This window comes from Pelodiscus sinensis, chromosome 1, assembly GCF_049634645.1.
Source record: "Pelodiscus sinensis isolate JC-2024 chromosome 1, ASM4963464v1, whole genome shotgun sequence".
Classification (NCBI taxonomy): domain Eukaryota; kingdom Metazoa; phylum Chordata; order Testudines; family Trionychidae; genus Pelodiscus; species Pelodiscus sinensis.
This window is the reverse complement of record NC_134711.1, coordinates 293,323,843-293,351,362: the sequence shown is the minus strand read 5'-3', so window position 1 is coordinate 293,351,362 and position 27,520 is coordinate 293,323,843. Positions and strand designations below refer to the sequence as shown.

The following is a 27,520-nucleotide window of genomic DNA, read 5'->3' as shown; positions in this document are numbered from 1 at the left end:
GTGGTGTCTTTCTAACTGTTAGATTCTCCCAGGCAGGCCTATTTCAAGGTCAGTAGGTTGTTGGCTGCTGGGTCATACTCTAGTACTTGCTTCCTCTGATTGTTGTCTCTCTTTTTTTGGCAGTGTCTATATTTTTCTGGCAGCAACCAGCTTCACTTCATAGGGAGCAGGGTTTGGGTTCTTTTGTCCCCTGAATACCTGGTCTGGTTTGTTTTGGTACATGGGTAAAAGAGTATTTGTTGCCGGCAAGAGTAAGTCTCAGGTCCGACACTGGGTTCTCAAAGTACAAAAACACGCTGCACAAGAATCTGTCAAACACAAGCAGTTTATTTCCAGACAGACTTTAGCTGTACCCCTTAACTAAAGAATAACATGATAGGAAAAGCGGCGTCTTACGTCCCTTCTGCAAGCTGAAAACCGTGTTTCAGCTGTGGACGAAGCGGGAGATCGTCAATGCTTCCGAAGCGCTGGTACCAAAGCCAGGTGAGGTCTAAATTGCTGTGTTCTGGTGCGCTTTAAATACACTGTCTCTGCGTTATTTTGCATCTTGGAAATTTCCAGGAGTTACTTATTACTTGCTCATGTATGGCTTAGCTATTAACTATCGATCTGGTACTGATCTGGTTTTACTTGTCCTTTGACCTTGTTTACATGATCAGTACCAGCGCAGGACATAGGACAGGGCAGGCGGGGCGGCTACCCCGGGCCCCGCGCTTCAGTAGGCCCCGCACCAGTGCCAGGGGCGGACTGGCCTGGTGGGATACCGGGAATTTCCCGGTGGGCCATCCGCCGAAGGGCTGGCCGGCAGCTGCTGCAGGAGGAAGGGGGGGATTGTGGTGGGGCGCCACAGCCCCGCACTTTTGAAATTCCCTAACGCTGGCCAGTACGGGCCACGTGGGGCCGTGGGAGTGCATGCGTGGCGTGCTGAAACGCTGTGCAACTGCTGAGAGGGGAGATGCCTGGGCATGGCGTGGCGTGGCGTGGCGTGACGCCACGGCCCAGGACTTTAAAACCGCGCGGCCCAGCGTTGCACCGCACAGTTCGGCACGTGGCCTGGAGCCTGGGCTGAGGCCACGGCCGCCCTGCACACTGGAAGGCAGAAGGTGGATGGCAGAGAAAGGGGCTTGCGCTGAGGGGAGGGGGGCAGGTCAGGAGAAGAAAGAGGAGGAGAGACAAATGCCAGGGTGCCAAGTGGAAACAATGAGGAAAAGGGCAAGAGGGGAGGTGTTAGTGGAAGGGGGGACAGGGTGATGCTGGGAGAGGAGGGTAAGGGCATTGGGAGCTAAAGGGGGGTGGGGGAGGTGCTGGGAGAAGGCTTGAAAGGAGGGGTAGGCGTGAGGAAGGCAGGGATGGAGCAAGGCATGTGTGAGGGTACAGGAGCATGAGGGGAACGGGGGCAGAGGGTGGTGAGGGGGTGGGCATCAGGGAAAAAGAGGGCAAAGGGTGCAGGGGCAGTGAGAGAAGGGGGAGGCACCAGGAGGGTGCAGGGATAAGGGAAGGTGCAGGTGCCAGGGGATTCTGGGGGTGAAGCAGAAGGGCAGACACCTGCAGGGGAGGGACCAGCACCAGGAGGAGAGAGGCAGGGCAGGTGTATAGAGGGAGGTGTTAGGAGAGGGGATGAGGAGGGGGTAGCTCACATAATCAGTGTGTGGGGCTACTGGTGGAGTGGGCACGGGGGGGACCCCTTTTTTTGTTTTTTCTCCAAAGGGTGGGCCCCGCGATATTGTGCTGCCCTGGGCTCCGCAAAACTCTCATCCGCCCCTGATCAGTACATCTGGGTAAACAGGATTGTTATGTTCCTGCCCTTATCTATAACTTATTTTTGCTACACTGATACAATTACTTATCTTAAATGGCGTATGTTCCTAGAGGCTTGCTTCTGGCTCATCAGATATAGGGAAAAGGAGAAGGGTGGAGTGCATGCCTTACCACCCCTATACTTGCACGTATGCAGTTCTTCCACAATTAACCCTTACAGTATTCCTGTGTTCCAAAAATGCTGAATCTGAATGAGAAGAAACAGTCTCGTGTAATACTCTCTTAATTGTTTTCACATCTTATTCCACCTTACCATTACTCTGTCGGTGTGCTGGGGAGGAGGTGTGGGGGTTATACTCCCGTTTTTGTGAATATTTCTTGAATTCTTCCAAGGCAAATTGGGGTCCATTGTCAGGGATTACAGTGTCTGGGATGCTGTATCTTGCAAAGTGGGCCTTCAGTTTGCCAATTACTTGCTTGTTTCTTGCGTTAGGCAGGACTTCAATCTTCCAAAGATTTGCATAGTGCCCTCTGTAATCAAGACCTGCTTTTCTTTGAAGATAAATAAATCTGCTCCCACATTTTCCCATGGTCGGGTGGGCAGCTCATGTGATAACAGTCTCTTTCTGCTAGTGGGTGTCACATGTCAAGCAGGTATCACACCCTTCCATCATTCTTATGCCCATCTGAGAGAGCTCTCAATCCCTAGGTGTGATGCATCTGGTTTTTTTCATGATATCCTTACATAATGAGGTGGGAACAACCGTTCTCTGTCCTTGAAATATGATTCCCTCCTGCATACTCAGCTCATCCGTAATTTGAAAATATGGTTCTGCTTTAACCCGTATCAGACTTATGTTGTCTGATATCACTTTCCTGACTGTTTGTATAAATGTAAAAGGCTATGGAAAAGGACATTCAAATTGAATGTCCTTTTCCATAGCCTCTTAAATTTAGATGTTGAACTTGGAAGATAGACAAGTTCTTAATAAATTCTGTGTCAGTCTTCTTTCCCCAGCTTGCTTATGCAGTATATATATTCCCTGCTAAGGGGAGGAGCTAACACCTGTAGTCATCTGGGGCACTATCTGATCTCTATGTAGTAGCATTGGAGTCTCATCAACATGCACTGCAGTCTCTTTGGATGTTTGCTTACTGAGCTGCCACCTCAAGGCTAGAGATTGCTCTGCGGGCACTCAGGTCCTGTAGGCCCTTCTTACCAGTTCCTTAAACACATCACGTAATCTCCGTTGTGGCTCACAGCTCGCCTTTCTGAGGGTAGTTTTATATCAGATAAAGCTCACGCAGACCCCAGAGTCCTTAATCACAAAATAATCCTAACAGTCCTCCATGAATCCCCAACAATGAGAGCCCCAAATCACAATTCAACAGTTAATACCTAAGTCTGGTTCTTCTGCCACACCCAGAGCTCTTCCTCTGACTGGCTCTTAAACAACAGTGTCCTAGGGGTTTTCCCTGCCTGGAACTCTTAATTCTTGTATTCTAGTACTACAGGCAGTCCCCGGGTTATGTACAAGATAGGGACTATAGGTTTGTTCTTAAGTTGAATTTGTACGTAAGTCGGAACTGGCTCCAGATTCAGCCACTGCTGCTGAAACTGACCAGAGGCTGACTACAGGAAGCTCGAGGCAGAGTTGCTCTGCCCCCAGCTTCCTGGAATCAGCCACTGATCAGTTTCAACAGCGGCTGAATCTGGAGCCTGGGACAGAACAGCTGGGGCGCTGCCAGGTAGGTCCCCCCAGGACCAACCCGGCAGCACCCCAGCTGCTCTACCCCAGGCGTCCGCAACAAAATCCTGGACTGCTGGGGGGGGCGCACTAACTGCGCCCCCCCCCCCCCCCAGAAGACCAGGGAGACCCGGAGCAATGCCGCGGGGGCGGCGGGGTCCCGCGCCTCTGCGACTTTGCTCCGGGTGTCCCTGGTCTGCTCGAGGTGTCCCTGGTCTGCTGGGAGGGGTCCCCAGCAGACCAGGGACACCGCGAGCAAAGCCGCAGAGGCGGCGGGGTCCCGCACCTCCAAGGCTTTGCTCCGGAGCATAGCCACAGAGGCGAGGGACCCCGCCGCCTCCAAGGCTTTGCTCTGGGTGTCCCTGGTCTGCTCGGGGTGTCCCTGGTCTGCTGGGAGAGGTCCCCAGCAGACTAGGGACACCCCGAGCAAAGCCTTGGAGGCGGCGGGGTCCTGCATCTCCAAGGCTTTGCTCCGGAGCAAAGCCGCAGAGGCGCGGGATCCTGCCGCCTCCAAGGCTTTGCTCGGGGTGTTCCTGGTCTGCTGGGGTCCCCCCCCCAGCAGATCAGGGACACCTGGAGCAGCTTTTCTCACCCTGGAAGATGCGGTGGCGGGACCACTGCGAGTCTGGGTGGTCCCACCGCCCGCGAGTTCCGGGGCGAGAAAAGCCCCGTTCGTAAGTGCGGCTCCGACATAAGTCGGATCCGCGTAACTCGGGGACTGCCTGTAGTCCATTTCCTTGGCATTTGTTCACTCTAATCCCCTGGGAACAGGGGATTTTGAAGGGGCCTTGCTGCGATTGTCTCTAGGGGCTTTGGTCTGATTCCACCATTACTGAGTGGCCATAGAGGCTATGTCTATGCTACTAGATTATTTCGGAATACGTTATTTGGAAATAATAACTCCCAAATAACTATTTCAAAATAAGCTTTTTCCTCTTCACAAACAGGAGTTATTATTTCAAAATAATAAGCCCATTATTTAGAAAAAATAATGGGCTTCAATAGTGTGGATACTCTCCTTGTTAATTTGAAATAAGGGGAGTTATTTTGAAATACTTCACTTCAAATAGTTTTTCGTCTGTTTTGGGGAAGGAGTAAGCCCCCAGGGGTTCAAGGGCTGATGTGAAGCTTATGGCAGTGGTAAATTCAGAAGGCTGCAGAACTCCCTGCCTTATTTCCTAATAAGTTAAAGTAAAAGTTTTGCTTTCCTACTGTTTTGCTTCCCTACCTTGTCCTGCAAGGCCAGATCTGCATACAGCTCTAACTCCTCCTTCCGCTCCTGGGGCATCAAACCAAGTTCCATGGCTCACGGTGCCAGCTGCTGCACTTCAGAGAACTCTCAGCTCAGACACTGCTACCATGTTCCATTAGCAAAGAGATATGCTGAATGCAGATTCTGTTGAGCAAGTGGGACTCTGTTAAAGCCTGTGCACTACTCTGTCTATCTGGATGAGTTCTGTTTTTCAGGTGTCCTGTCCATGGCAGTCTCTGCAAGGAATGATTCCCTGCTTGCTTAGTTGAATTTGTTTACTAGGATCCAGATTTTGACCATTTCTTTGCATATACCTTTATAATTCTCTTTCTCATCTTCCACACATTTTTGTGCATTGCAAATACACAATATACTTCAAATTTAAAAGATTTGCTCATATATTTGCTGATACTGAACATTGACAAGTGTAGCCATTTAAAGCTTGTTTCTAAGTTGTAGACCTAACCCAAAGAAAAAAAATTGCAGTAGCTGTAGACAGCTATCTATTCTTCATATGTCAAGCACTGTGGACACCCAGCAATTATATTCATTCAGGCATAAAGTAAGGTTGTGATGAGAGGAAGTGTATGTTGTCTCCTGAGAATCTGAAAATCCATTGTTTTGAGATAGGAATTAATTAGAGGTTGGGATTCTTCTCTACTCTGAAAATATATTGAGTTGCAGCAGCATATATGAAGCAGACTGAGTTCGGAAGTGGAAACGTCAGAGGGTTAATTTAGAGATGGTGTTTCATGACAGCATGTGAAAGGGACTTGTAAAGATGAAACCGTTTTATGTTTCAAATGACACTATCTGACTCACCTCATGTTAGAGATGGTTAAAATCAATCTCAAAACCCCATTCACAGGAGCATAAATGTATTGGGTTTGCGTGTATATTTTACTAATGCTATTAAAATTTCTAGACCAAAGAAAAGCAATTTTGTAGGATATGTAGGTTCTAATTATGTTCAACAGCAGACAGACAGTGGGTGGCATTGAGCTCCAACTATGAAAAATGAGCATTTGTTACCTATTCTCTAAACATTTCTTCTGGAAAATTCTTCTATATATGGTAGGAGAAATGTTCATTGTAGAGCTGTGTTTTCTTTCATTCTAACACATGGGCACAACACCCATAACATACAACATTATAGTACTGTAGAAAATCATTTAAAATAGACTGAAATATAATTTCTAAACTAAACATAAGAAATCTACTATGTATTTCTCTGCAGTGGACATTGGTCAGAACTGTCTGGGGTTTGATAAACTCTGAACACAGGAAAAGAGAACTGGCATGAAATTATATCAACCCTGCAGGTGGTTCCCCCTCAGATAGGCTCCTGAGATCCCACTTCAGTTGATATCAGTGAGGTTCCATGAAGACCTAATGATCCAACTTCATGGTGTTACGTGAAGGAGTGAGGCCATTAGCATGTAAATCAGGTGGAGAAATACACTTGAATACACTGTAATGATACGTCAATTATTTGTATCTTGTGGCAATAAATATTAATAAGAGGAAACTGAGGAGGAATTTAAAGAAGCAGACAGTTTTAAAATGGTGCTCCTATGATCAGTCTAGAACAATGTATATATAAATCAAAAGTCAATTAGCTTAACTAGTGAGGCTTGACTGAAGAAGTGGAGATGAAAATGGTTTGTAAAAGTTCTGGACTTGGAGACAGGAAGTGCAGGGAACCTCTTACAAGTAAATTGGAAATCATAGTCTTTTTAGGGAGGACAAAGATTTCTGTATTTTTTTTCAGTTGTTACTCTTAATCAAAAATTCCTTTGTGGAAATAGGGAATTAACCTCATACTGATATATAATAAAATCTAACACGTTGTATTTGATAAACAACTCTGGTGAGAGACACGGGGCTTCACTGGAAACAAAGGGTGAGATGTCTGTGCAGATCAGTTAATGGTCAGAGGCAACTGATTTCTAAAGATACAAGTTTTACTTTTTTTTCCTGAGGCTACGCATGACAGATTTAACTCGGACTCAACTGGGGATTTTCCCTTCACCATACTTCACTTTCACACATTCACAAAACTTTGTTAGTGGCACTAATATACTTTAGTGAGCTATAAAGCAGATCTCAAGTGTCTCTTATTGCACATTGCTTCCCCCAAGATAATTGCAATGAAAAAATAAAGCCATGGGCAGTCACAGCAATTGCAGTATGATGGTCGTTCAATCCCTTCCATTCAGCCTAATGGCACCTGTTCCTTTGTCCTATCTTGCTGTCTGTGTGTGTTGACCACCTGAACAGAAGTGAACTTCCAATCTGTCTCTGCTCGACATCCTACTTGCAGTTTGCAATGTACCTCGGTACAGTTTCTCCAGCCGTGGTGGGCACTGTTCTGCTTTATCAAAGACTTATTAAGGAACCTTTTAGTAGATTTCAAACACTCCATTCCAAACCTGTATTTCTAGTCCAACTTTTTGATAAGTCTCAGACACTGCCTTAGTACCTGCAGTTGAATTTTCATTAACATCTTGTTAGGCTATTCTAAAAGTTCAAAGTGGGTAAGTTAATATCTTTTATGCGATCAATTTTTGTTGGTGAGAGAAACAAGCTTTTTTTTCTACCTACGGACTAGGTAGTTCGAATTAAAGCTCCTAATTCGAACTACCGTTACTCCTCCTGAAATGAGGAGTAACGGTAGTTTGAATTGGGAGCTTTAATTCGAACTATCTAGTCCGTGCCACGTGTAGCCACGGACAGGTAGTTCGAACTACGGGGCATTTAAAAATGGCGGCGCCCGGGAACATGCAAATAAAGCCCAGGATATTTAAATCCTGGGCTTCATTTGAAAGTTCGAATGCCTACATTAGCCAGCCTAGTTCGAACTAGAGTGGCAGTGTAGACATATCCCAGGAGTGAATGCTGAGGATCTGACTTAAGGGTTTTATCCTGTATTTTTCATAGATTTATTTCCTTTAAATGCATATAGCCACCTTAGATACGCTGGTGCATCAGAGGAATCAGAAAGATGTTCAATCTTCAAAGCATCTTCTTCAATAAGAATGTTATTTTTTTAACAGTTTCCCCCATATCGTAGTAGAATGATTAGTTTCCTCTTCACTTTTTTTTTAACATAACTTTTTGTATTTGGTAATTGCAAATGGAGATGCTATGTGACTTGATTTTTCTGGAAGTGGCCCTGCTAGAAGTAAAGAAACGTTAATGACTAATTTAGCATCATGCTTATTTAAATGCATTGGTTTTAAGCATAATCATATTTACACCATAGAGGGCAAATTTCATTTAAGTCAAGGGAATTTTCAAGAACTACATCATTGTAACTTGGCCCTCAGCCCTTTTGTTTAGTCTTAAAATCACTGTGGTAATGGCTCCGCTCACTAACCCTCTGATTTATTTGTATTGCAAGCACTCATCTGGGAGAGGAATAAAAGCAAAACTGTCACTGATTTATAGTACCTTAATTATTTGCATAGCAGTTTGGCTTAAACCCAAGGAACGATTGGTGAGGAACACAAACTTCCTAAATTTATTTGTAGATGTTTATTTTATTATTATAGGCAACACAGATAGTGAATTAAAGCTTGAGGCCAAATGAAGATTGCATAGTCTACCTTAATTCTGTCATTTGTTTTCATTTTTGAGTGTTTGACTTTAAAACCTTAATATTCTTTCAACATTGTTTTGGTTTTGATGTGATATTTCAGTATGCTTGAATGGAACATGCATAGTCTCATCCTATTCTGAAAAGGATTTGAAATGAAAATAAAACTCTTTTGTTCTCAGAATAACCTTTGACATTTTAAATTATTTGTATATTTAATTTAATAATTTATGCACAAAATACTTAAAATATACAATTTTATAAATAAATTGTTGTATACATTTATAATCTGTCAATTATTATAGTATAGTGCTGCTCATTTAAATAGAGTTAACAACGTTGTGTATTATAAAAGTAACAATAAGCTTGAATAAGTAAAGTATTTGTTGAAGGCCCTTTGGAAACTTCACCCACAGTTTGTTTGCCTCCAATCAAGTAGTTTAAAATGTGGAGTGTAATGTAAAAAAGAGTGGAAATTAGGCTATAAAATGTTTCATTTTAGTCTTTCCTGAACTTTTTAATTCCATGTTTAATCTAACCTTATGTTTCCAACAGGGTAAGTTTTACCAACATTAAAAATAAAGACAATAAATTAGTTTGGTAGCTGGCCAATTAGTTTTTTCCATGTAAATGTTTTTCCTTGATACCACTTTTTTCTTTCAAGTAATAGTTTCTTTGTGTACAAAAACATGTGCCTGTATACAGAGGTTTTAGCTATTTAAAACAGTGAACAGGAAATTTAAGAGACCCATTACAAAACTACTACTAAGCTGTTTAAAACACCGTGTAAAAGCCTGTGTCTACAAGACAGTATTAAAAATATCCCCATCCATTTTTGTCTTAAAAAGTTAATAAGGGACTTTATCATAGAGATGTACTTCTGAAAAGGTGATTAAGAAGTCATCAAGTACAGCCCACTGCACTGAGGCAGAACCAAGTAAACTTAGAGTCTCTCTGATAAGTGTTTATCCAACCTTCTTCTTAAAAACTTCCAGTAATAGGAATTCCACAGCTTGCCTAGGTAACCTATTGCAGGACTAAACTACCAGTTAGAAAGTTATTTCTAATATCTGCCTTAAATCTCTCTGGCTGCAGACTAAACCCATTACTGCTTATTCTACCTTTAGTGGACATAGAAAACAATTGATTATTGTCCTCTTTATATCAGCTCTGAACATATTTGATGACTATTCATAAAATTCCCCCAACCTTCTCTTCTCCAGAATAAACCTGCCCAGTTTTTTGCCTTTCCTTTAAGAGAGATTTTCTTAACCTTTCTTTATTTCAATACTCAGCTTGAGTTCTGTGATCAGTTCTCCTCTGAACTGTCTCTCATTTGTGCACATATTTCCTAAAGTGTGGCACCCAGAATTAAATACAGCACTCCAGCTGAGACCTCATCAGTTCTGAGTAGAGCTGGACAATTACATTCTGTGTTTTACATATGACACTTTTGTTAATACACACCACAGTTATATTAGCCCTCATTGCAAATGCAACACATTGACTCTCATTGAATTTGCGATCCACTGTAACCCCATGTCAGACAGCTATGTCACACAGCTGTATCCCCCGGCAGGGCTCAGGCCCTTCCACTCAACTGGACCCCAGCCCAAGGCCCTGTTAGTGACTTGTTCGCACCCCTGAGTCAGACTCCCTCTGATTGCCAGTACCAACTGAGCTGAGCTGCTCTTTTTTATATTAGTGCAGCCTGAGCATGCCCAGTAAGCTAAAGGGGTGTGTGGCCTCCTCTGCCCTAAGGGCTGGGTTAACCCCCTCCTGATGAGTGCAGGATGGTTATGCCCCATCTCACCCCAAGATCCTAATCAGCAGTAATATCACTGCTATTTATTCCCCATTTTGTAGTTGTACCTTTCATTCTTTGTTTCTTAAGTGAAGTACTTCGTGCTTGTTTTTATTGAGTTTCCTCTTGATGAATTCAGAACATTTCTCTAACTTATCAAAGTCATTTCAAATTCTAATACTGTTCTCTAAATTGCTTGCAACTCCTCCTAGTTTGGTGTCATCTGCAAATTGTATAGTATAAGCTTACTCTCCACTTCATTATCCAAGTCATTTATGAAAATTTTGAATAATACCAAACCAGGAGTGATTTTGCAGGAGCTCACAAGACACATCATCCCAGGTATACTGTGAACCATTGGATCATTACTCTTTGCGTATCTTTCCACTGTGTTTGTGCCCACTGTAATTTTTTTTTTTTTTTTTTTTGCTTATGAAAGATAATGTAATGTGAACTATGTCAAAAGCTTTATTGAAATAAAAATATATCACATCTTCTGGTTCCTTGCAGAGAAGGAAAAATTTTTTTTTTTTGGCTCGACAAAAATTTTTAGCCCGCGTATTTTGGGAGAGCATCCCTACTTACGGCCCGCAGCTGTTTTCTTTGGAGTAATATGGCCCCGCCGCTTTCCGAGTTGTGCAGGCCTGATTTACACCTTTCATATTGGCTCCTCTTCTTGAAAAATTGCCAGCCCTCCTGAACTCTTTCTGTTAGTATTTCTTCCCATGTGCCTACCTACCAGTTCTCTGAGTTTTGTAAAGTTTACTTTTTTTCAAGTCCGCTGTCCTTATGCTACTGCACTCCCTCCTTTCTTTCCTTCCAGTCATGATATTGACACTGAAATTCACTGAGCTAATTGAATCCTGTTTAAGCTGAAGTAAATACTGGCTTAATTAACACTGAAAATATAACTGTATTTGAGTTTTAACTGTTGTGATCAATGTATAAACACTGTACAGCAATTACTGGTACATACATTTGTTAGACTCTCCTCTCTCCTAAACTCAAAACTCTGGTCATATGAAGAAGTGGGCTGTGCCCACAAAAGGTCATGATAACCATCTACATGTTTTGTTAGTCTGTAAAGTGCTACCAGACCATTTGTTGTTTTTAAGTGTATCCACAACAATTGGTAGAGTTCAAAGGAACAGTAATAATAGGGTAGTAATAATAGGTGATTGCAATGTGATACTCTGTTTTCCTTTCATTTACATAGTACAGTAGCTTTCACATTTTTTTCTGATAGCACCATAAAGTACATATAGAGGCTTATCTGGGGAGCAGCGTGGAAGTAACTTAAAAGGCTGTTTGTTCAAGAGAATAGAGTGGAGCACATTGAAAAAAAAAAACCACACACACTTCCATTTGTCCATTCTTACTGTAGTTACAATTTGTATGAACTAAAACACTTAAAAATATTTCTCTACAATCCAATACAAGATATTTTATTTTCAAATTATGTATAAAAATCTTAAACAACTGTTGCAAAGACAATTTTCTGCTGTTCATTCTGCAGTTATGCCTACAAATCTTGTCCTTCAGCAGCACCTTGTGGGAGTGGAGCCAGAGTATGTACTCTCACAAGAGCAAATAGCCCCAGCAGTCTGTTGATAAGACAGCATTTTTGCTCCTCATGCTAGCTATATATTTTTCCCATGGCTATGCTGATCGCTGCTTTTATCTTGCTCTATAAATGAAGGGGCCCATGGCAAACAGACTCTACCATGACCACTCAATATTGATGGTTTCTGAATTTTTGTCTCTTGCAGTCAGAATACCCGTATTTATTTATAACCAGACATTATGTTGTCCTTTCACCAAGGGTAATCTGTAGAAGATGGAGGTAAACTGTACCTGAGAAAATAATGCTGTGCTATATTTTATCATTGAGTAATGTTTATCTGTTTGTTTGTTTTTTGCTTGTTATATAAATAAATAAGCACATGCAACCTGCATGTAGCTTTCTGCCAGTGATATATATGTTGCCTCCATGCAACTCTTATCTTTCCATTTAAAAATAATTGTGTTCTTATGTAACCCTTGAAGGTGTCATCGGTTTATAGATGTTTCTTCTGAAACACTTTAGGCTACATCTACACTACAGCGGGGATCAACGCTCTGAGATTGATCCACCTGTAGTCAGTGTAGTGAGTCTAGTGAAGACCTGCCAAATCAACCACAGATCACACTCCAGTTGACTCTTTTACTCTACCTTAGACAAGATGAGTAAAAGAAGTCAATGGGTGAATTTCTCCCATCGATCCCTTCGATCATGTTGACCCCACAGTAACTTGACTCTGTGGTATATTGATACCAGCTATGTTATTCACATAGCTGGAGCTGTGTAGCTTAGGTCAATGCAGATGTAGGCTTATTTTAGATCTCTGTCCGGTCTGTCTTTTTCTATAGTGCCTGTCTTCACCATATCTAAGTGCTATATTATTCCAGTTGCATAACCCTATAAGGCCATATAAACTAGTTGCATGTGAGTGTAACTAGTGCTAGGCATGGCGGAGGCTCACACCCAATTTGCAGGTGTGGGTTATACAGATGCTTGTAGTTGAATATGAAAGAAGTTAGGCAAATGTTTTCCCCTTTCCAAGTATTGGTTCTGCTCCTCTTCCTCTTAATCTGAGTCACAAAAGTAGGGTACTCATTTTACGATGAGCAATCTAAGCATTATCCACACAGAAATGGGAGGAAGGGTGCTGTGGAAAGCTCTTTTCATTAATGAGTGTGTAGATATGATCTTCAACTTGATGGCTGTGTCATCAACATATAGAACTGCCAGCCTTCGTGGGCGGCACTGCCATACTGGACTTCACTCGCAGTGTCTGAAGCCATGGCAGTCAGGCTTGCAGAATCCCAGACTGTTCTTAGGAAGTTGTTGTGCTGCTGCTATTTTGGGGAACTTCTGCACTCAGGATTTCAGTTTGCTTCCATGCATGTGATAGTCAGTTGTGTGATAGGATTGTGCCATGTCACAGACACTGTTAAGGGGTATCATCTGATCTGTAAGTATAGTAATTTAAATTTCAAAAAATCCTAGTCTGCTGGGTGATTCAATCTGGGGGCTTAATCAGTAGAATATGTATCAATTGAAAGTCTCAGAAGAAAATAAATGCTGGTGAATCTATCACACACGCATGTGTTTTCTCAGATTCATGGAAGTAACAATAACTACCTGCAGTGCTCTAAATCACCTTAAATTAAGTATGTAAATCATACTTTTGTGAATAAGTCTAGAGTTATTATTTCATCTGCTTTTGAAGTGTATCTTGCATATAAGAAAGACATAATCTTTCTCAAACCATTTGCTGTTAAGATGTGAAAGCTGTATCATAAATATGTTATGTAACACATACCTGTCATATAATCTGTGAGGCAAAAAGGCACTGCATTCAGTGAACAAAACAGTGATCTTTCAAAGCAGGCCATATGGGTAATGATTAATTTCCTAATTAACAGGAGTTAGTCTCTTTTACAACTTTGGAGTTATTTGTCAGAAATTCTTTTGGAATAATTGTGGATATCATCTCTGGTTTCTTAAGATAATACATGCCTATCTTTGCTTGGGGCACTCTGATCACTTCTCAGAAGTTCCACATAATACCTTGTGCAATCTGTGTTTCGGAAGTACAAACTCAGCCTTGAAAACTTTAGGATCATTCATTCATTTGTTGAAAATACAGGGAACTCAAACAGCATTTTAATTAAAACTCAAAATCATTTAATTGACCCATATTCTAATTTGAACATCACCTGTTTGTGTGAATCTAGCATAGAATTTGTTTCTGGTATACGAAATGTGTCCTGGGCTACTTCATTATTAATTTGTCTCGCTGTTAAACTGCCACAATGTTAGGAATTTGAATTTTCAGCTGAAAAGATATGGCTTAGGTAGGAGACATTAATTTGCATTACAGAGAGGAGGAGATGATGATGAAAAGAAAAGAAAGGTAAACAAGCATTTATGTTTCTTTTTTTTTTCAGGAGGCAATAAGCTGAAGAGCCAGCATTTTCGCTTGAGCTGGGCCTGGATCTCTTTAGAGAAGGAATATTATTTGGTAAATGAAGACTCTAAATATCTAGATGTTGTTCTTAAGCGGAGAGGTTACCTGGGAGAAACTTCTTTTATTAGTAAGTTCTAAACCTATAAATTACTTTTGAGCCAAAGACCAGCAAGATTAGCAAAATGTGTCACAATAAATTACATTGGTACTATTGGGTACTTATCCAATAAAGCTACATTTGATCCATTGTACACTGAAAAATAAAAATGCTTAAACTAAAGCATGTACAACAAAAATAATTTAATAAATGTCATTTTATGCATGTTTATCTATATTGTGTACAGCACACCTGTAGATAATACTTTATTTGTGACCAAATATCTGTTAGCCTACTGAATGGAGCTATGATCTCTGATTCTGAGAAGAGTTATTATGCAACTTTCTTAGAAAATTTGGCCCAATTATTCTATACAGGGTCTGTCATACAGCGTATCGGAAGAATGGAAAGAACAAATTTACCCTTTTTACAGTACGATTTGGTACATGTTATTTCCAAAGGATAGGCCATCGTATGGTATCAGAGAATATAAATTGTGTGTTGTATCTATCCATAATTTTTCTTGAACTTACCAGTCCACACATTAATCTGACCCTTGCTACTTTCTGTACTTTCTGTGCACATGAAATTCCCTTGAATGTCAGTGGGAGTTTATATACATAGAAGGACTGATATGTCATATGAGTTTGAAAGAAGCATATTTCTGTGTTAAAAATCTACAGGCAGTCCCCGAGTTACGCGGATCTGACTTATGTCGGATCTGCACTTACAAACGGGGCTTTCTCGCCCCGGAGTTCGCAGGCAGCGGGACCGACCAGAGCGCAGCGGTCCCGCCACCTTGACCTCTGGGGCGAGAAAAGCTGCTCCAGGTGCCCCTGGTCTGCTGGGGACCGTTTCCAGGAGACCAGGGACACCCGGAGCAAAGCCTGGGAGGCGGAGGGGTCCCGCGCCTCTGAGGCTTTGCTGTGGCAAAGCCGGGGAGGCGCGGCACCCCGCCGCCACTGCTGCTTTGCTCCCGGTGCCTCTGGTCTTCTGGGGACCGTCTCCAGCAGACCAGGGACACCGGGAGCAAAGCCACAGCGGCGGCGGAGTCCCGCACCTCTGAGGCTTTGTCACAGCAAAGCCTCAGAGGCGCGGGACCCCTCCGCCTCCCCGGCTTTGCTCCCGGTGTCCCTGGTCTGCTGGAGACGGTCCCCAGCAGACCAGGGACACCCGGAGCAAAGCCGGGGAGGCGGAGGGGTCCCGCGCCTCTGAGGCTTTGCCACAGCAAAGCCGGGGAGGCGCGGCACCCCGCCGCCGTTGCTGCTTTGCTCCCGGTGCCTCTGGTCTGCTGGGGACCGATCCCCAGCAGACCAGAGGCACCGGGAGCAAAGCCGCAGCGGCGGCGGGTCCCGCGCCTCTGAGGCTTTGCCAGAGCAAAGCCTCAGAGGCGCGGCACCCCGCCACCGCTGCGGCTTTGCTCCCCGTGTCCCTGGTTTGCTGTGGGGGGGGGCGCAGCTAGTGCGCCCTCCCCCCAGCAGACCAGGCTTTTGTTGTGGACCCTGGGGTAGAGCAGCTGGGGTGCTGCCGGATTGGTCCAGCAGGGACCTACCTGGCAGCCCAGCTGTTCTGCCCCAGGCTCAAGATTCAGCCGCTGTTGAAACTGATCAGTGGCTGATTCCAGGAAGCTGGGGGCAGAGCAATTCTGCCTCCAGCTTCCTGTAGTCAGCCCCTGGTCAGTTTCAGCAGCAGTGGCTGAATCTGGAGCCAGTTTCGACTTACATATAAATTCAATTTAAGAACAAACCTATAGTCCCTATCTTGTACGTAACCCAGGGACTGCCTGTACTGTAAATCCAGACTAACTCCACTGATTTCAGAGAAGCTATGAATGAGGTAAGTCAGGCTAGAATTCAGACTCATCTTCTTAATCAGATTGTTCCATTGAGATGGAAATAGCGGGACATTCTTGGTTTATAGAATAGTAATCTATGAAGGAGACACTGCAATAGGCTTATATACTAACCATTGTCTGATGGATTCTTAGGTTAGTGACTCTCTTGGTATGTCTAGTCAGGATAAAAACCCAGTGGTTGGTCTAGGTCAGCTGATTAAGGTACTGAGGCTGAAAAATAACTGTATAGCCATTTTGGCTTGGGCTGTGGTGGAGGGTCCCAGAATTCTAGCTCTAGCCTAAGCCTTGAGCGTCTACACAGCAATTTTTAGTTCCAAGACCCATGGCCCCAAGACAAATAACCTAAGCTGGCCACCAATACATCCTTGTCCAGACTACAGTTTTTTTCGAAAAAAAGTGGCCTTTTTCTGAAAAACTTCACCTGTATCTAGACTGCTGCCGTGTTCTATCGAAATTAAATCGAAAGAAGGTGGAGGTTTTTTCAACAGCGGTAAACCTCATTTTACAAGGAAGAATGCCTTTTTTTGAAAGAGCTCTTTCAAAAAAAGGCATGCTTGACTGCAAACAGGGCTTTTTCGAAAGAGAGCATCCAGATTGCCTGGGTGCTCTCTTTAGAAAAAGCAGATCACTTTTTCAAAAAACGTTGTGGCTGTCTAGACGATCTCTTTCGAAAGCTTCTTTCGAAAGAAGCATGTAGACAAGACATACCCCTGGTGTAGATGTATGCTCTGTGACCACAATTGGGAAGGGAGAAAAATGGTTTTAATCATAGTTCTTCATTTGTTCACACCACAAAACTACAACTGTGTTGAGCACTTTTAGCATGATTGAAGCTCCACAGACTTCCTAGCCTAATACACTGTGGCTGGTCCATATCACTTATTTTTTTTCACCCACAAAATGTGAAATAAGTTACCCATGTTACTCTCAGACCATAACATTAATTGATCTTAGCAAAAAGAAGAGTTTGGGGATTCATACATAACTGAAAGTTCATATTCTCTCCTTTGCACAGTACTAATGGAAAAACTAAATTGCGGAATAAAAGATTGATCTTAATGCAGACTCCAATATACTACTGTAAAGACCAAACTTTTATTCTCATGCCCCTCCTTACTAGTAATGGAAGCTGGGCTGGGGATAGCTCAGCATGGGAATGGAGATGCAGCTCAGGCTTGGAACTGGACTCAAAGCAGAGGTGCAGAAGGGGCTGGAGCTGGACTGGGGCCAGAGTAGGGTTGCCAAGTGTTCGTAGTCTGGTATTTGCACGCTCTGTCTGGTAAAAAAAATATCAGAAAATACCGGACATGTGCAATGTCCAGTATTTTCTGATTTTTTCAGCTGCGCACCAGACGGAAGCCTGACATGGGCAGGGGGAGCGGCTGGGAGTCCCAGCAGGGAGGCGGCACCGAGATTGCTGCCAGGAGCCCTCAGTCGGTTGAGTGTGAGGAGGAGGTGGAGCCTCCTCCTCACTCATGCGTCACCGGGAGCCTGCACAGGACAGGCAGCAAGTGCCCAGGTCAGTTCCACTCCTCATCGGCCAATTTGCTCACCCCTCCCCCACTTCCCATCCTGATCTTCCCCAGCCAGCCCCCTGTACCCTCCCCAGCTCTGCTTCCCGCCAGCCCGTTCCTCTTCCTGATCTCCCCCGGCCAGCCACGTTGCCCCTCCCCCCCCCTCCATTAGCTGTTTCCAGGCCCTCCCTTCCCGGGCAACACCGTTCCCTTCCTGGCCGGTCCTCCCCCTTGAAACGTGTCCATTTTTTAAAATTTTATTATTATTATTAATTTTTTAATGACTACCTGGCGACCCCTAGCAATGATCCAGGTTCTTAGATTCTTAGAATCTTTTTTTTTTGCTCAACAACTTTGGTCCCCCCACCCTCCTTTTTTTTTCCCTTCAACAAAATTTTTTCCCGGTGGTCTTTTGGCGGGTGGGGGGGGGGAAGGTGTTCGTTATTTTTGTTTCAGCCACCTGGCAACCTTACGGCCAAAGCAGGTCTGGAAGGTGCTCCTATCTGCCACCCATGGGCCTTACTGTAAGCCCCTCCCCCCTCAAACTTTCCTCTCACCGTCTTAGGGGTTGTGCCTTACAGTCAGGGAGCCACTGATCTAAATGCTGCAGACACAATTGTACACAAATCACATATATTTGTGTGTGTGATTAATTGCATTTAATAGCTATGTCTCTGCAGCATGTAGGTCAATTAAAATGTGAATATTTGAATTGATAAGGATTGGTCACGCCAGCACAGCAAGCAATATTTGATTTTGGCCTTAAACACAAAGAATTCACACATATTGATTCTGTGACCAATGAAGGAATGCAGAGTTTTCACTAAAGACAGGAACCTATCTTTTTTGGTTGAAGCCATTTATTTTTAGCAGGATACTAAAGAAGAGCATCTCTTGAAGAACTTACATTCATAAAAATGTGTGTTTTATAAATAAAGACCAAAGAATTTGCATTCTTGCTTCCGTTAAATCCTAAAACAGAATTAAGACTTTTCCTGTAAGTTTAGGAATTAAAGTTTGTTTCCTGTGCATTTGTTTTGTAGAACACAGAGGGTAGAAACTATTAAGACAAACATTGACATATATTCTTTACCGGCCACTCTGCGGTGAACTGTCGTGATTGAGTAATTACCAGAATATGCATTAAGAATTGCAGCAAGTAGATTCATTTTCTTCAGTCAGTGTTGGCAGTGATTTATCTAGGTGTTGAAAACTGCTCAGAGTGGATGAGGAGTGAGAAGGGGGGAAATGTGCTATCATCACATTCTACAACCTCACACATATTTCTGGCTTCTTTTTTGTATTATTAGTCTTATTCCAATTCCCTTTGCCCTGGCAGTCATAATACATTTGGACTCTGAAATATTAATTTTGCACAGGTTCAGGTCAAAGCATGTACAGGACTTAAAACTTGTTATAAGAAGAAGAACAGTTTAAGGCCCTGATTCAGCAGGGTACGCTTCAAGCATGAGTAGTCCTACTCAAGTCAATAGGACTCATTCATGCTTAAAGTGAGGCAGGGTCTAAAAATTAACTTTGCTACATTCTTTCTTTTTTTCTTTCACAGAGCAAAGAGTACATCAGAGAATGATATATTATAACAGGAGTGTTGGAACAGTTTTTATAGTGGGAGTGTTGAGAGCCACTGAACCAAATTGCAAACCCTGTAGATGCAGAAATCCAATTTAAGCCAACAAGTGCAGAGGCATCCCAAACACTGCTAGTTCCAGCATCTGTGTATCATAATAAAGGACAAGTTAAAGTTTGTTGATTAGTTTAAATTGTTGATATTGGTTAATAGGTATTGTTTTCATTCAAGATTTGCTGTCTGACCTTTTCAATAACAGTATGTACAACATTTTCTATTTCTGTAAAGGGGAGTCAGTTTAGTTTCTGAACACTTTGGACTTTGATTTTCATAAGGAACTGATCCCAACACTGACTGGTTAACTTGCATCTCACTAATGTAAACCTGCTAAGTGTAATTCCATGATTGTAAAAGAATGAAGACGTTATTAGGGGAAATTCTTATCCCCTTCTTCTGTCTCCATATGCAAAATAAAGGGGCTGGAGCAGGGGTGGGCAAATGGGCCTCCACAGGCCGAATCCAGCCTGCCAAGCGGGTGGATCCGGCCCGTGAGGCCCTGCTGCTCCCCTGCCCTCAGGCCAATTAGGACCTGGGGGCAGGGGAGCACACAAAGCTTCCTCCTGCCCTGCCAGAAGCACATAGCACTTTGAAGTGCCATGCGCTGCTCGCAGGACAGGGGGGAGAGTGGAGGAGGCTTTGTGCGCTCCCCTGCCCCCAGGCCAATCAGGGCCTGGGCATGGGGGAGCTGTGTGAAGCTTCCTTTATCCTGCCCCAGCCCTGCAAGGAGCCTGCAGCACATCAAAGAGCCATGTGCTCCTTGCAAGGCGGGAGGAAGCTTCCCTTGCTCCGCTACCCCCAGACCCTGATAGGCCTAGGGGTGGGATAGCCCCGCCTCTTCCTGTTTAGGTCCTGCCCCTTCCTGTTTAGGCCCCGCCCCTTCTGGGTGGCCTGGGGCTACTTAAACAATTTTTGAAGTGGCCCCCGGACAAAAATTATTGCCTGCCCCTGGGCTGGAGCCAAGGAAAAAGCCCTGGATCTGTCAGAGAGAATTCCCAAAGTGGGAAAGATAGCTGCAAGTAGTATTTTGAGGACCTCCAAAGAAATCTTATTGTGGGGTGGGGAGACATTCCAGTCATGGTGGTACTGTCACTGTATTTCAAGTTTCATCACAATTCATTGTAATTTCTTATGTCTAATCACTGAGACTTTCCCATACTCATCTTTCAAGCTAAAATTTTCCATGCTTAGTCTCTTTCTGAAAGTGATAAGTATGAGTGTCCATTTGTGTGCATGTGCATGTTTAGAAAGTTAAAGAAAAAAGAGTTCAGAGATTTTTGAGTTGCTGAGAATCCATTTTAAAAAAACCAAGAAGAAATAGTTTATTTGAACTGTTACGTAGCTGAAACATCCTGGGGCTAGAAAAGCTGACATTTAGCATAGAGGGTATTGAATTTACCAGCAGTTAGTTTTCATTTGGGTGACAGTCTGGTTAATCTGTGTTTATCTGTGCTGGATGTTCCAACACAAATTAGTAATGGGGTTATGTTGGGTGACTCTTATATATCTATATTTCTGAAGATTTACCCAACAGCCCAAACCCTGTGGTTTAATACTCTCTCTTGGGAAAAATGTGTATTTTCTATTGTTTTTGAATAGCAAACCAGTAATAATTCTAGGTCAAACAGGAATTAATTCAGAGAAGTATTATGGCCTAAGTTGTACAGCTCCAACAATGGTCCCTTCTCACATGAAGATCTGTGAATGACAGAAAAATAGAACTGATCTATTGCTAATGGTCCTACTTTCTGTTTTTCTTGTCAGGTATTAGCACTAGAGATGGTACTGCTCAGAAGGATAAAGACTTTAAAGGAAAAGCCCAGAAGCAGGTGCAATTCAATCCAGGCCAAACATTAGCTACATGGAGAGTTCGGATTTTGAGTGATGGTGAACATGAGCAGTCTGAGACCTTCCAAATTGTGCTTTCTGAGCCTGTCATGGCTGTCCTCGAGTTTCCTGACGTGGCTACAGTGGAGATTATTGATCCAGGAGATGGTAAAGACATTTTAAAAATGTTATTCTTAATCTGCACCCATAACTACAGAGGAAACTGTAAGAAAAGACTGATACTATGATTCTTTTATTTTTGAGGACAGAATTAGGCATCATCCTGATGTTTTGTCATTAATTGCATTCATCTTAGTGGTGACTGGTTTCTCTGAAACATTTGCCTTACGACTTCAGGGCTGCTGGCTCTACAGGAGTGGAAAATGCCCCTCTAGAGCTGAGTGACAGCTGGGGAGATTGACCAGGGCTCACGGACCAAGATAAACTTTCCTGACTGATGCTCCTCAGCAAAGCGCACAGTTTTCCCTACTCAGCCATCCACTCTTGAAGTAGGGGATGAGCAAGTTCCTTCAATGACAGTTGAGCCTCCCAAAAGAGTATAAAGATCCTGCTCCAGTTCCTCGTGCTTAAGGAGCTCTGCATAGGTTGCTGCTGCCTGAGCAAGTACTGTATATAGGGGAGTTGTGTGAGGAATTGTGGTAGCAGTTGAAATTTAGGGAAGAGAAACAATGTTAGCATGCATGTACAGCTGGTTTATTTTCAGGCATAAATTGGACAGCTGAGGTGTGGAGAACAGATAAAATGACTGTTGAATGTAGGTGAGGAGAGAAGTGATAACAGAAGTATATGCTGGAGTAGCAGCCCTGGTAACATTGGGAGGTTTTTCTTTTGAACTGCTTCCAGACACTTGAAGCAAGTGGCCATGGGCACACAAAGACGTCAGTAAGGAATCTTGAGAGAACCAAAGACTGCAACACATTGTTTTATATAGTCTTTTTCAAATTAACACTTGGAGGTGGCTCTACAGGAAAAAAATGTGTTCAACATTTGCTAGTTTTAAATTTAAAATATATCAGAACCAGCGGGTTATCTTGCATCCCTATTTAGTTAGAGGGAAGCACATCTTATAGATCGAGTTCAATGTTAAATCCAGTATATTGAGGATATGGAATTGACTAAGCATGCAGTTTCTGTGACCACCAATGGGAGCTCTGTCAGCATGGTGTGTGGTCCATAATCAATGCCAACTCTCCATTGCCATTTTCTGTATAAAGCAAAACACACAAACACGGCCCTGGGCAGTTTTCCGTAATCCAAATTGTATGTATAGGTCTGGGAGGGTTTGACATGTGAATGGAGCATGGTGTTTGTCATTAGGAGAGTAAAAGGAATTCATATGGTAAGAGAAGGAACTCAGGGGTGGTTTGGCAACTGGAGAGAGGGATTAGGGTTGGATGCTCAACTCATCTTTCAAAATGTTACAGGATCATGTATGTGTAGGTGCTGTAAGAGCCACTGAAGTCTGATTATGCTCATTTACTCAGATGGTTCAGCATTAGATACTAAACTAATGAGACCCTGCTGAAAGCTTAGTTAGCCCTTAGCAAGTGGGGAGGTCAGTTGTGTTTTACAATGGGAAGGTATTAAATAAAGAATTTTTCATATGCTAATTCTAGAGAATATAAACTCAGTCAGCATGAGCTATAGGCAGCTATCATAATACCACAAGTTTTAGACAGTTTTCCCAAATGTTTTTGCTACCACCACATATAAGATTTGTTTATCTGTTGTATGGAACTTTAAACAATACAGTTACATAGCCATACTACAAACATGGAATGCATAAAACATATTGCATCTTTAGCATGTTTTCCTTACAATGTATTTTTCTGCATTAATTTATTTCCACAGAAAAAAACAGTTTTTACAGATTACACTGCTATTACTTTAAAACTTAAAAGGTTGATATGTTGTCATATTTTTTTTTGTCTTTCTGAAGTAATAAAAGCAAATAGATGTTATCAGACCAGTATTACAGTACTTTATAGCAGCCTTTTAACCTTCTGTCATGCTTGCAGCATTTTATTGCAGAAAATGCACGGTGGGACATCCTTTCAAAGAAATCATACTAAACTTTTATAAAATTGCTTACAAAAATATAAATAATACAGGCAGTCCCCGACTTACGTCGGATCTGCACTTACGAACGGGGCTTTCTCGCCCCGGAGCTCGCAGGCAGCGGTCAGCCACCTCGACCTCCGGGGCGAGAAAAGCTGCTCCCGGTGCCCCTGGTCTGCTGGGGACCATCTCCAGCAGACCAGGGGCATCGGGAGCAAAGCCGCAGCCCCGGCGGGTTTGCTCGCAGTGTCCCTGGTCTGCTGGAGACGGTCCCCAGCAGACCACGGGCACCGCGAGCAAAACCGCAGCCGCGGCTGCGGATTTGCTCCCAGTGCCCCTGGTCTGCTGGGGACCGTCTCCAGCAGACCAGGGGCACTGGGAGCAAAGCCGCAGCGGCGGGGTCCCGCGCCAGAGCAAAGCCTCAGAGGCGAGGCAGCCCGCCGCTGCGGCTTTGCTCCCCGTGTCCCTGGTCTGCTTGGGGGGGGGGGGGCGCATCTAGTGTGCCCCCCCACCCCCAGCAGACCAGGCTTTTGTTGTGGACCCTGGGGCAGAGCAGCTGGGGCGCTGCCGGTTGGTCCTGCAGCACCGCTCTGGGCACTACTGGACCAACCCGGCAGCACCCCAGCTGCTCTGCCCCAGGTGTCCTGATTCAGCCGCTGCTGGTCAGTTTCAGCAGCGGCTGAATCAGGACGCCTGGGGCAGAGCAGCTGGGGTGCTGCTGGGTTTGTCCAGTAGCGCCGAGGAGCGGTGCTACTAGAGCAACCCAGCAGCACCCCAGCTGCTCTGCCCCAGGCGTCCCCAAGTCAGCCGTTGCTGAAACTGACCAGCGCTGACTACAGGAAGCCCGAGGCACAGTTGCTCTGCCCCGGGCTTCCTGGAATCAGCGGCTGATGAGTTTCAGCAGCAGCTGACTTGGGGTTCTTAAGTTGAATCTGTATGTAAGTCAGAACTGGTGGTCAGTTTCAGCAACGGCTGAATCTGGACGCCAGTTCCGACTTACATACAGATTCAACTTAAGAACAAACCTACAGTCCCTATCTTGTACGTAACCCGGGGACTGCCTGTAGTCATTTACATTCTACAGAATCATTATAGCAGTTGGAATTTAAAATATGGAGTTGCTTATATGAAAGCAACCTTGATTGAATTACATATAATCTTTGCTGAAATTTGTAAGCATAAATGGGTATTCTGTGTCTACAGCTATCCATTTCTCTAAAATTTTGATGGACATAGAAAATAGTCTGAAATCCAAGGGTACCATAAAAGCCTGTTTATCGGAATGTAGATTAACTAGAATTTTTTTGTTTTCAGTTTGTTCAATGTTTTATTTGCTCTCTCTGAAAAATAGGAAGTGTTATTCTTACACCTGACGGTTTTTAGGAATTTTGAAGAATGCTTAAAAAAAATTTTCAAAGCTAGTGTTGATTTTTTTCCTGTCTGCCCTTCTGGCATCCAGAAGGAAATAGCTAACTTTAATTAACAGAATATACATTCTCAGCCAAAAGAGCAAAACTAGTTACAAGGAAAAAATATGCCTGCAGCACTTATTCAGATAAGAAAAAAGGAATTCCAGAGAACATGAAAGAGAAGTGTATTTATACATATATAAGCCCAAAGAGATAATGGACATGTCCAAATTCTACATGTTTTACAGGATTTTCTGTGATCTCAAACTAATGGTTAGCTTTCTTTTGCAGTCTGTTTTGGTTACACTGTTTCAAGAACAAACAAAATTAGGGATCACTCTTTGACTGGTAAATGTATAACGATTATAAAATTAAATAATATTTGTCTGTATTACTCTTTCACCATGTGCTAGCCATTGTACAGAGTACAAAGAGATGGTCCGTGCACAAAGGGGCATATTACTTCATATAGTGCGGAGTTAGAGTGAAATTCACAAAGGACCCAGTCCTGCATCCTAAGCACCCCAAATGTCAAAGGACTAACAGATGTTTTGGTGTGCAATAAAGTAAGAATGATCTTAACGAACAGCCATCATGGAGGATGCTGGAATGAATGTGTGATGCTCAGTAGTGAAACTTTCACGTCTAACAGCAATTACATATAATTGTCTAGAAATCACTAGAAGAACTTGGATAAAATTCTGGTGCACAATGGAGGTGTGGGTGTAACAGTGGGTGTAACTGGTAGGTGTAACAGTGAATCACATGATTCACCCCATTACAGTAATTAAATCCCAGAGAGTGGAACTACTTTTGTGATTAAGATCTACTTATTTGTAAGGGCTTACATCATCAAGCCTTGGTTCTGGCATTCTTTCTGACTGCAAAATGAAATATTGAAATATTTTACTGTACCACTGAGGAAAGAGTGATTTGTTACACTGTGGGGTTTTCTGAATTCATGATGTGGGGATCCTCTAGGTATTTGTACTGTGACTCTTTGAGTACATAATGTAACACAAATAAATATCTCTGATCTCTGCAGAATCAACCGTTTTTATTCCTCAGTCCATGTACACAATTGAAGAAGATGTTGGGGAACTGCTCATTCCTGTCAGAAGAAGTGGAGATGTGAGCCAGGAATTGATGGTGATCTGCTATACGCAGCAAGGTAACAGAATCTAGCTTAAGTGACAATAATAAACAAAGTTACAATAATTATTATTTCTGTCTGCAGAATATGAAAATGATTTCCAGTACTGGTAATTACTTTCTGCTTATATAATTTCAAGCAGAAAGGATAGTGTTATTCCTCTTTACTTTGTCTTAAATGCTATGTAGTTGTATATTGTTAAATAGATGCCATGTTTCAGCATTTCTGAATCAATTCTTCTAAACTATTCATCTTATGAAAACTTGCAATATTTCAACATTTTGTCCTGAATTTGGAGGAAAGTAAATGTTGAAAGACTTTCCCAAGGGACAGAAAGTCCAGCTTTCAGTCAGTCCTAATTCTGAAACTGGAGAGACCTTTGATTAAAGATATTTGGTTAATGTTTAGTTTGTAAAACCCAATGTGTTCAGCTTTTTGGCCACCTTTTTCAACTGACAGGCGTTTTTTTATACCATGGTGAGGTACTTAAAATTAAAGCCTCTAGCTGAGGACATTATAAAATGCTATTTCAGATCTATTATAGAGCCTATGTTTGAAACTCCCCTCACCCACTCAGCTGCCCACATAGCTGAAAGGTTGGTGATCATCAAGTTAAAGGCACAGAAACGGGGTGGTGATTTGAGATATTCATATATCAAAAGAAATCTGGGTAGTCAGAAAAATTAATGCTTTTCAGAAATCAGCTTGACTACATAGTTGTCTTGCAGGAGAATTAAATGAGGTGTATCTGCAGCTTGTAATGAAATGCTGAAAACAGGACATACACTGCAGTGCTGAGTATTTAAATATTTCTTTTTTCTTGTTATTGCCAAATAAGTGTACATTTACCAAGTGCATGTACATGTACATGTCTTTCAAGAACAAGAATATCTACTTGCTTTTACAGCAGAGTATTTTTGGAAAACCATAACACTTTGAAAACCATTTTCTTCTTAACCAAAAGTTTTTTGGCTATGTTGTGCCCTTGTACTTCACACAATTCCCAGTGATTGACATGTTAAAGGGCACTATGTTTTTCATATGAATTGCACTGCATAAAACCTCTCTCTTTTGTATGATGCCTTATTTATTGGCAGAAATATGTAATATTTTGTCAATACATATTTGGATTACTTATTTTAGTGCAAGTTGAATGGTAATTTTTTTGCAACATTGTAATGTAGATGATACATCAGTTTTGTATATGGAAGTTCCAAAGAGATATAGTTCGTGCACAGTTCTTTGGGAGTGAAAACAAAGATTGCCAGAATTTGTCTCTAAAAATGTAGCTGGAAAGAATTAATACTGTGTTATTTAAGCAGTGACTTTGTAACATTTTTTCAGATGAGAGAAATAATTTGTTTCATTGAGCATAATGAACAATAGTCTTCATTTCTGGAGAGGGGGATTCTTTTTGCTGTCAAGACTCTGAAGAACCCCACAGTACAGAACTGGTAAAAATAAAACAGAGTTTAGATTTATTGCCGTTAGGACCGTTTCTAGACCACCTTCTTACAGAGAACTTAGTCCAATTCCCCTCTAAGATGCATTTGAGGGTGGGGAATCATTCATTTGTTCTTAGTAAGCTTGTTCTGCTGTTAAGAATTTATGTTGTACATCATAATAACAATGTAGCTTTAGGTCAGGGGTTCTCAAACTTTACTGCACCATTACCCTCTCCTGACAAAAATTACTAAATGACCCCAGGCACGAGGAACCAAATCCAAGCCCCGTTGCCTGAGGGGGAGGGAGCCTATAATCTGTTCTC

The 27,520-nt window shown here is 42.7% G+C and overlaps 1 protein-coding gene across 2 annotated transcripts in view; it reads left to right on the top strand.

The window, feature by feature from the left end:
* FREM2 (FRAS1 related extracellular matrix 2) overlaps positions 1–27,520 on the top strand; it is a 182,338-nt gene that overhangs the window by 71,625 nt on the left and 83,193 nt on the right. For both annotated transcript variants that reach the window (XR_012900698.1, XM_025185589.2), the window contains exons 3-5: positions 14,154–14,300; positions 21,049–21,279; positions 25,645–25,770. Coding sequence is in view for 1 of the 2 variants with exons in the window: in XM_025185589.2 (XP_025041374.2) it covers positions 14,154–14,300; positions 21,049–21,279; positions 25,645–25,770 (504 nt within the window). In the remaining variant the exon portion in view is untranslated. The remainder of the gene's footprint in view (positions 1–14,153; positions 14,301–21,048; positions 21,280–25,644; positions 25,771–27,520) is intronic.